The sequence below is a fragment of the Phragmites australis genome, chromosome 16 (genome assembly GCF_958298935.1).
Source record: "Phragmites australis chromosome 16, lpPhrAust1.1, whole genome shotgun sequence".
In the NCBI taxonomy this organism is placed as follows: Eukaryota; Viridiplantae; Streptophyta; class Magnoliopsida; order Poales; family Poaceae; genus Phragmites; species Phragmites australis.
Window position 1 is genome coordinate 5,729,076 of NC_084936.1, and position 9,989 is coordinate 5,739,064.

General features: G+C 44.5%; 2 protein-coding genes and 1 non-coding gene across 3 annotated transcripts; 1 reads left to right on the plus strand and 2 right to left on the minus strand.

The window, feature by feature from the left end:
• Window positions 1-1,374: 1,374 nt before the first annotated feature.
• Window positions 1,375-3,671, plus strand: LOC133894766 (uncharacterized). The gene is made up of 4 exons (XM_062334928.1): window positions 1,375-1,810; window positions 2,294-2,438; window positions 2,971-3,064; window positions 3,160-3,671. Exons 1-4 carry the CDS (start codon window positions 1,434-1,436, stop codon window positions 3,489-3,491), a joined length of 948 nt encoding a protein of 315 aa, XP_062190912.1. The 5' UTR covers window positions 1,375-1,433; the 3' UTR covers window positions 3,492-3,671.
• Window positions 3,672-4,000: 329 nt separating this feature from the next.
• LOC133896538 (small nucleolar RNA U3) lies at window positions 4,001-4,226 on the minus strand. The gene has a single exon (XR_009905791.1). It is a non-coding gene; the product is annotated as a small nucleolar RNA U3 (small nucleolar RNA).
• A 609-nt stretch (window positions 4,227-4,835) lies between these two features.
• LOC133894767 (mRNA cap guanine-N7 methyltransferase 1) lies at window positions 4,836-9,706 on the minus strand. Its single transcript, XM_062334929.1, has 13 exons — window positions 9,455-9,706; window positions 9,191-9,333; window positions 9,001-9,069; window positions 8,834-8,905; window positions 8,452-8,550; window positions 6,959-7,015; window positions 6,404-6,542; window positions 6,239-6,303; window positions 6,091-6,141; window positions 5,762-5,824; window positions 5,364-5,487; window positions 5,220-5,281; window positions 4,836-5,141 (listed from the first exon to the last, which is right to left on the minus strand). The coding sequence occupies exons 1-13, from the start codon at window positions 9,522-9,524 to the stop codon at window positions 5,049-5,051; spliced, it is 1,107 nt and encodes a 368-aa protein (XP_062190913.1). The 5' UTR covers window positions 9,525-9,706; the 3' UTR covers window positions 4,836-5,048.
• Window positions 9,707-9,989: the final 283 nt, after the last annotated feature.

Sequence of the window (9,989 nt, forward strand, 5' to 3'; positions counted from 1 at the left end):
GACTTTTTCCCCAAAAGAAACATCGAGTTCTTGCTTCTGTTACACGTGCACGAATTCGTAGAAAAGAGGTTTGTAATAGTACCCGTAAGGTCTATAGAATTATAGGAGGAAAGAGAAATGAAACATTTAATTCATTGTAACTTTGCTATACAAATTTCATATGGAATGTTTATGCTCGACATATGCGCACCAGCATCGGAATTTTTGGAAATTAGCAAAACCTATCAATTTTAGAGAAAAACTTTGGTCCAAAACTTTGATGTTTACCTAGGCAACTCATGTGACGGTCGATATTGACGTCAATCTTACAACGGCCTAATGGGTTTTAAATGACTAGATAGTATAAATTTAGATTAACTATATAGAATACATACGACAAATATCTAATTGCTATTGGAAATGTGATAAACCGAAAAAAGAAATATGTGCTAAGAAACAAAATTCAACGAAGGAAGAGAGCAGAATAGAGTAGCCTATGATTTAGCTCAATTAGTTAGTCATACTATTCATATTTCGTACTGTTGCTTGGATAAAGCAAGCTTCCATTTGTGCTGCATGCACACCTAGTTGATAATAACTAATTGTATTTTCTTAGTTAATTAACAAACTAAGCGCTCATTTACCGCCAAAAAGAAACCGTCAACAACTAGGAAGAACACAGTCACACCAAGAGTAGCCTCTGAGCTCTGTCTCATGCAACAAGCTTGGGAGAGCTAAACATGATTAGGGTTAGAGGAGCTAGGTTAAGATAAAATCAGTGGCAAAGCCAGGAAATTACAGGCCGCCCTGAAACCTGACAGCGGCACAGAGTCATCAGGTATGGCTCCACCTCTCTAGGTAAAACCATGACCGTGCATTTGGGAGGGAGGGTGAGGATATACATGTAGAAACATAGGACAACCGAGACATGTATAATAATGGGCTTACCAATTCAACTGCATATAAGAGACACGTATAAGATTTTAGATGATCCAAAGAAGAGAGGTGGAAAGAGAAATCTTTTCTATTATTCTATTTACAATGGGCGAGTGTCCAAACCTTTGTATGACTTATTTTTAAAGTTGTCTCCACACAACACAATATCACGCGGACCCACATGTCAGCCACTGGCCATCTATCAGCGTCCGGATAACTTAGCAGCCAAGTCAACTCCACTCTTATCTCCTATCTCCACATCTCATCGCCCTCCTCACCTCCCTTCCTTCCACACATGACAGGACAGGATCTTTTCCCTCCAAACATTCCCACAAAATACCCTCGCAAACCTACATCATCACAAATCCATCCTTCCCAGCACTTCTCGTCTCATTACTCCGTGGTATAAAAAACGATAAGGTTTCTTCTGCAATTTGTCGCACAAAGATAGGACGAGAGGGTGGGGGGGTTAAGGGGGAGACGCCACCGAGAGCAAGGGAGGAGAACGCGAGGTCGCCATGGGGGGAGGCGTCATGCGCACAGCAGCGAAGGTCGGCATCGCCGGGGGCGCCGCGGCCGCGGCGAAGGCGGGCAAGGGCGGCGGCCACTTCCGCCGCGGCGCGCCGGCGTTCGCAACGGCCCCCGCCGCCGCCGCCGCCGAGGCGGCGCCGCTGGTCTCCGCCTCGAATGGGGAGGCCCCTCCAACGGCGGCACAGTGGGCGTCATCCTGGGAGGTGGACGACTGGGAGTTCGCGGACTGGCGGGACGACGCCGCGGCCGTGGCGGTGACCGAGGCGGAGGTGACGGCGGCCGGAAAGCCGAGACTGGTGTTCGCGCCGCCGTCGAGGGAGGAGGCAGAGGAGGCCACCGCTGAGCTCAGGGACGCCATAGAGAGGTGAAAGATAGCGTCTTTAGCACGTTTCCTCTCCGAATTTGTCGAATTGATTTGATAGGTCAGATTTCTTTTAGGGGATTTAATTGTTTAGGATGTCGATTTCCTTTTGCTGGAGGATTTCTTTGCGATCTATTCGTCATGACATGTTTGGCTGAAATGATTTTTGTTGATGGGACTTGGGTAGTATCCGATTCAGTTTAGGGGTTGGGGTGTGGGGATTCAGTTCCCCAACTTTTGAGAAGAACTTAGATATCAGGTCACTGCAGCACAATAGATTAATTGGAAAGGGGATTCCAATGTTTGGTATTTAGTAATTTAGGTCATTCAAGTTGGCATGACGCGATGAAGCAACATTTGATAACTCTGATTTGTGACACTCAACACTGTAATGTCTTCAGAATTGTTGTATCTGCACATGATACCTTTTGCTTCACGTTTGGTTCGTACATATTGAACCTGTCCTCACAAAGTATTTTCTTACAGGGTTTATTTTAATGAGGTTCCGGTAGAGATTGTTAAGGAACAGGATAAAGAGCTTAACAAGCTGGCTGCGGATGCAATAATTCCTTCAATGCCTGGACATGTAGTGCAAGCCTTTACATTCTTGAAATCAAGTCCAGAGGCCCAGGTTTGTAACTATATTGTTTTGTTGCTGTTATGGTTGATCTCTTTCAGTTGTTGTGATGACCCCTGTAAACAGACTGCACTGTTAACTGCGGAAATCAATTATGTACCACCCCAGTAGGTGTCACTTTAGAAAAATACATCACAGATGTTGCCGTTCATAAAATGTCACCTAAGTTTGTTGAAATAGTTAGGATAGTACTGAATGCATTGCAAATAATTTGTTGTTACTCTATCTGCTATAGTTATAGACTTGGAAGAAATCCATCTATACATGTTTGTTGCTCTTGTGCAATCTCCGCGGTGTTATTAGTTGTCTGTGTTAGGGAATTCTGTGAGTAGTCTTTACTTTTCAGTTACACAATTTGAATAAGCGGGATAGCTTTTGTCGCATAATCTATCTTAGTTGATGTATTATATAATGGTATGGCAATATACCACTTAGGTTGATTCGTTCTGATATATAGATTGATTCGTCCTGATATCTTCTTGTTTATCTCACTAAAGATGTTTGTCTCTTGACTCTTGATCTCTAGAGTGTTGTCGCCTCCCTTGCATCAGATATAAATGTCTGGGATGCAGTATTGAAGAATGAGAAGGTTATGGAATTTTACAAGACTCACCAGCCAAGTATGTACCTCGTGATTCTTTAGTCAAAGTTCTGTTGTGTTCATCGCCACAAGCAAACTGCATGACCATTGTTGTTGTCTTCTGCTGTGATACAGCTCCAGTTCAGACATTCCCCGAGGATTCCGCCACAGTGGAGTCACTGGAGAAATTTGAAGATGCTTCCCCTGAAACTGTATCCCATGGGGAACTGCCTGCCGGCTCACCTTTCGCAGACTTTGTGGATAATGCCAAGAAGACAGTGATGGAGCTAGTCGACAATATAACCCACTTCTTCCAGGACATGTTCCGGAACCCGGCAGAAGACCAAGCTGGAGCGGGCTCGTCAGCTGAGAAGGGCCCTACTTTCGCGGAGATGGCTGCTGGGGGATCCTTCATGGCTCTGGCCATAGGGGTCATCCTAGTGGTTCTGTTCAAGAGGCATGATTAGCTCACGCCACCTGGGACTTGTCGCACTTTGAATCTGTCGAAAATTACTTGGGTCTGTCATATGGCTTAAGAACTACTAATGTAATGTACAGCTTTTGTCCTTCGCATCATCCCAGTTTCGATGACTGTGGAAACAGTACAATAAAAGACGATCTCTGATATATAAAATGTTATATCTGTATCTTGGCTTAACAATTGCTTGGCATGGTTTGTCTCCTACTCTACTGTGCAGACAACTTAGGCGTGTGAATGTGGTGTTTAGTGATATCTCCTGGGTTTCCTGTGTTTAGAAAGGTGAACGAAAAGGGGAGAAAATTGTGTTTTGTTCGTTGATAGTAATAGACTTCTATCCTGCAGGCTGTACCGCTATCCTGAATTAGTAGAATGTTTTGTCAGGCTACGCCTGATCATTTGGGAGCACAGATATGCGAAAGCAGATTTTGTGACGGCCAGCAAGTGTGATTAGCAGGTGAGAAAAAAGAGTGAGAGAGGAGCAAAATGTTATGGTGGGGTCTGTCAGACAACCTCTGAGCCATCCTGATCAGGACTGGCCTGGCAGGAACGATCCTCTACAGCCGTACGATCCTATAGCTCCGATTGGAACAGATCCTAGCCATTAATCACGCTCTAGCCCAGAGGTCCTTGGTCATCAACCAGACGTAAGTGCTTGCCTCCTTATTGGTAAAGGATGCAGCGGTACGATCCTATAGAACAGATCCTGTTCAAGTAAGGTCGTGCTGCTTCTGACCAGGACCAGCATTATATGTTGTGCTCCCACTGCGCAAACTGCCGAGGCGGTCCTAATGCAGCGCAACGCTCTGTTTGGAGGACTCGCGTGGCGACTGCTGACGGCCCACCAATTATTTCCAGAGAGAGAGAGTTGCAGGCCCATCAGCCCGTTCGAGATGCTGTTGTGTGTGTGTGCAATCCGTGATCCAGACGTTGCATCGTGTTCTTCCAATTGGACCAACTGGAGTAAAATCTAGGAGATTATTCACCTGAACCAGTTCTTACAGCCTCGTCATTACTATACGCTTTGCTTTAATTGGATTCCATCTGGTGGCGAGCAGAGACATTTACATGTAAAAGGGTACCCGTATCACACCATCGTCACAATGCCACTGCATGCATCAAGATTCGGTCTCCAACCCTAACAACCAAGCTATCACTACAAACCATTCATCCATTGCCGCTGCGACAACAGCACAGCCATGCACATCAGCAAGCTTGCCGATGGGACGCTCCGGGAGTTTGTAACCATAAATACGAAGTTCAGGAGAAGACGATAAAAAGGCTTGTACACAAAAGCAGCGATTTGGAGTGCGGTTTCAAACTTTGAAACTAATTGGATATGACACCTACTGTTTTATTCATTCATTCCTGCAAAATTGCATTATGAGTCCTTTAGTTTATACATTTAATTTTGTTAAGTTATACAGCAGATACAAATTGGAGAAATAAATAACAGGTGAGCGACTAAAGTTACAACTTTCTTTTATGCTATGTGGAGGAGCATAGAATCGGTAAGCTGTTAGCAAGCTCTAGGGTAGACTTCTGCTTATATCCCAAGATATTCGATGTCACCCTCGGTGAGGAACATCTTCCCTCTGTTTGCATTGCTGGCTCTCCGCTGGGTAGGGGGTTGCCCTCGCTGCGAAAGGAAATGTTTTACCAAACCGGCATGCAGTTCTGCTGTTAACAGAATGAGAAGAGGTACATTGTGCAATACCTTCCGCAGAACAAATGCGAGATAGAGATAGGAAACCTCCCACTCATCCTGTGACAGTGTACCTGCAACACGTTTGGTGTTACGGTGGGGGAAAACGACAGTTTTCAAGGGCAGCCAATCTACAAGGTTCGGGGGTGAAAGTACTTTGGTCCTGCCTTCCATCACCAAGGGCACCCAGCCTCCGCATGAGTTCAGTGAACTCTGGCTTTTGCAAGTACTCGTGTACAAATTCATGAAAGTTCTTCATCAGAACCAGCTCGAGATCATACTGCAAGATATTGACAACAATATGTAACAACCTCCAAGCATCGGTACGGAAACTATGTAAAAAGGTGGCCATTTCATATAAATGCGAACAACAAAGACAGAATAGAATTAACTTCAACAAATCTTGCAATCAACTTGATGGTAAGAAGGAAAGGCACATGCCATTGTAGAGAACAAATCTTGCAACAACTTTTTGGAAATAAGAAAAAGAAAAACATAGGTAATCGTTGAGGCATAGGCAGAATAGGACACTGTTGAAGGGAATAATTCAATACCTCCTCTGCCAGTAATTTGAAGAGATGGAATGGAACAACCCATTCTGGGCAATCAACAGCATCCTGCATGTTGCAGAAGAATCTTGTTACAGCACGATTTTTTTCAGGATTCATCAATACAAAAGAAACTGTAAAGAAGGGAACCAATCTGGGGGGAAAAATAATTTGATAGACCAGAAACTAGTGAAGTAAATGCTCAAACTAGACCATCAGTATTTAAGTTCAAACAACTAAGAGAAACTAGTGCCACGATTAATGACCCTTTGAAAGCACATTCAACTAAAAGAAATATGAGGCATAAATTAAGGAAAAGCCGGTCCCACTGTTACCTCCAAGTGAAACTTGTATTTGATACCAAAAGGTCTGGATGCGGGGAATTTCTACACCATCATCAAAACAAACAAATAGACCAGTAACCAGTTAGTAACAAAAACAACAGAAAAAAGATTTATTATAAAATATTTGAGCAGAATTTACCTTTTCGACGTACTCTTCGCCAAAGCTAATCCAGTAAACACTGTTCCCAAATTCCAATCCTTCAGCTGAGCATAGCAAAAGAGTTTAATACTTATCACACCTTACAGCAAGTGTATGAAAAAGTCAATCAAAATAAGAAGAAGATGGTTGTTTACAGCGACATACCTTCTCGAAGCCTTTTGATAATGACATTAGCATCAGGCATTGTACCAACAAAAATGCCTCCAGGACGAAGCAATGCAGATACATTTGCCAGGGCTTGTCTAGCGCGTGCTTCAGTTGACCATGAATAATGTAAAGCAAACTGAAATATAGAGAGAGGCATTCAAAATTGGATTTGTGTGCTCAAAGAGAGTTCCTTATTCAGACTTCAGAAAAGCTCCCTATAACCTTACTCAATTAGTCAACTAATATTTAGAAGTTTAGAAGATTTGATGGTGCATTATCAATAAAAAGAACATTTTCGTCATCATGGTCGTTTTTTTGTGAGGAACATCAAAGTCATTTTTTTTTTGTTGGGCAAATGATACTAAATGTTGCACCAACTTCTTATGGAAAATATTTGCACGGGCATTTAGATATCGAGAAGGCTCAACAAATTTAAAGCTGCACTGACAATTGGGAAAGGATACATTTGAAGTTTTGAACGCACACAACAATAGCAATGGACTAGGACAAATGAAAGCTCAATGGTTTGAAGTACAAAGCGAGGTGAGTCACCTGGCAGCTACACATGTCAAATGGAGCATCCTCGCATAAATACTCATCCAAACGAGCCTAAGGAATAGACAAAAGAAATGGGTCAGTCGTATATTTCCTTTTCATCTTCATAAGCATGTGAAGAAAAACCACGGACAAAGAAAGTATGGGGTACACTATATTCTGCTTGGTGATGTGAAAGGATAAAACAATATTATCTTTCCAGTAAAAGTGTATGAATATGTCCATAAATGTTATATGCAAGGGCCTATGCTTGCATATGTTATGTGTGGCTAGGAAACACGGACACGCCAGTGAATTGCCGCACCCGCGCAGCGTACCATGTTCGATACCAATACAACGCCGATAGTATCGGATGAGTATCGAAGTATTTCTGATTTAAAATAAAACTGTTGAATTTTCGACACGCCTAGGACACGCGAGCAACGCGGCCTAGACACGACCTGGCCCATATTGGCTCGTACACGGTGTATGTATGGCCTTGGCCTGTACGCGAGCGATGCAATCCTAGAGTAGTTGTGCCTGCCGCCCCTCGCCGCACCCAAGCTGCGCCCGCATCTGCAGCTCTGCACCGCCGGCCACCGCCCGACGCCAACTGTCGATCCATCTCGAGTGCTCGACTCCGGCATCCGTGTGATGCATCTCGATGCCAGCAGTTGAGTCTGGCCTCCTGCTTGTTCGTTTTTCTTCTTGTTCAATGCATCTCGACACGGTCCGATTCTTGACTACTTCTTGTTATTGTTCCTTTTTTTCTTGTTAAGAATGGCATCTGGTGGTAGAAGTAATCAACCCGCAAGTACTGATTGCCGCACTGCGGTATTGGTCATTTTAGAATATTGCCGCACCGCGGTGTCCGATATGTGTCGTGTCCAATACGCGTGTCCAAATTGGTGTAACATAGATGTGCGGGAGTTAAGTTTGGTAGGAGATATTCGGTTTAGATAAGTTTGGTAAGAAATAAACTAGAGTTAGAAGTCAAGTCCAAATTGAGATAAGTTAGGTAATTCAGATTGGGTAAGATTGGAAATAGATAAGTAAAGTTGGATTCGGTTCAAATATTGGGAAAGAGATCAGTAGAATTGGATTCGGATCATATTTAGCTGGGATTGTTAGGGTCGGGCTCTATATATAAAGAGCAGTCGGCAGCATTTGAATGTAAGCAATAAACCAATCTATGTCCTCATGTCCTTTTCTTTGTACCTCACCTCCCTGTTGTTACCTCTGTTCCTCATCTTCCTGCTACGCTCAGCGCCTCCCTCGATGTCACCACGGGCAGGAAACCGGCCAAAAAGCGGCCCGAGACCTCCCACACCTATCCAATCCGGTCACGTCCCCACAGACGTGACAACATATTATTTGACATAATTACAGAAAATAAGCAACTGATCATAACATCCTGTTGTCGGTTAGTGGGTTTGCGAATGCAAATGCAAATCATCAAGTTAGGCGAATGACTTAATGGCTAATCAAGTCACTTTAGTTCTGTCCTTTACCTCGTAACAATCAGTACAAATAAGTCGTGCAGGAAAACTGAACTTCTTCCTTCGTTGTTGATCTGTGTCACCATTGTAGCGAGTCATGCAATCTTTTATCTGAAAGTGTGAGGCCATTATATGTCCATGCTCCAAAGTGATGCAAATACATCAAAATATATTGCACTCCAACAGAAAGTGTGCAATCTATTAATCCCTTATAGAGACCTATAAGAGGCAGGAAAAGAAACAAGAGAGCGCAAAAAAAAAATCAAGCTTCAGAGACCCATAATGAAAAATCTTGAGAATTATTAGGTATCAAGGATTATATAGCTAATACATAAAAACTCCTGGTTTACTTGTACACATATAGCATAAATGTGTCATGTGATAGGGAACTAACCGAGCCTTCGGCGATATCAACCCCTACATAGTAGCCAACCTTGGCTTTATCCCACTTTATCAAATCACCTCCCTGTGTTGCAAAACAGATCAATATCGGATAACACTGCCTTGAACCGCAAGAACCAGTGCTCTTTCTGATAAATCCTAATGGAACACGGCGTTTACCTTCCCACAAGCAAGATCAAGCACGCAATCACCGGGGCGCGTGTACAACTGGATCAGAACACTCTTTATCTGCCCACACACAGAGATTGGACGGTTAGCATGGCCTCTGAAAGGTTGTGCTTTATCACGTACGCCTCATTTTATCGAGGATTTTAGGGACAGGTGGACAGGGAAGCAAATTGAGACCCACCCAGTTGTTGAGCTTCTTGAGGTGTATGATGGGGCTGTTCTCCCGCTCCTCGAGCGTCTGGTTGGACCGCGCGCTGTAGTGGTCCGCCACCCGCCGCGCGCTTCTCCGCTCCTCCGAGTACCCCTGCTGCCCGCCATGCCCGCCTGCCACCCAAAGCCCCAAACCCTAATTAGCCACCCACCCGACCGCAGTATCCCACCTCGCCCTGACGATGGCCTGGGCGGTTGGCGAGGGAGGTAAGGGGGAGGAGGCGGCGCGGGGTACCTGCGCCGAACTGGCGTTTGGGCGCGGAGCCGTAGGAGGAGGAGGGATCGTCGCGGGGCCGCTTATTCATGCCGCCGCCGGCGATAGCTTTCCCGGCGGCTCGGATTGCGTAGAGGGTTTCGATTCGATTCGATTCGGCTTGACGTGTGTGCGAGAAGAGGAAGTCGTGTGGGGTTTGGTTCGGCACTTCGGCAGGCGTGGTGGCCGCGAGCGTCGTTTGGGTCGGTCGTTGAGACGACACGTGAAACGGTGGGAATGGGAGCCGTGAGATCTAATGCTAGAGTATTAAAGGAGTGACGCTGTAGTATTTGGCACGGTAATTTTAGCTGTATTAGGCTCTCTGTAGTAAATGGCTGCAAATCATGTACCTTCTCTCACAAAATATTATTCGTGAAGTCAGAGGATTTGTATTTGAAACGATGAGCACACAACACTACCTCCTGCCTCCAAGGATGATGATCCCAAGATGAATAGTAGAGTAGGTTGCTAAATTTGGTTTGAAAGTATGATCTTGATTCCCAATTCTACGACATAT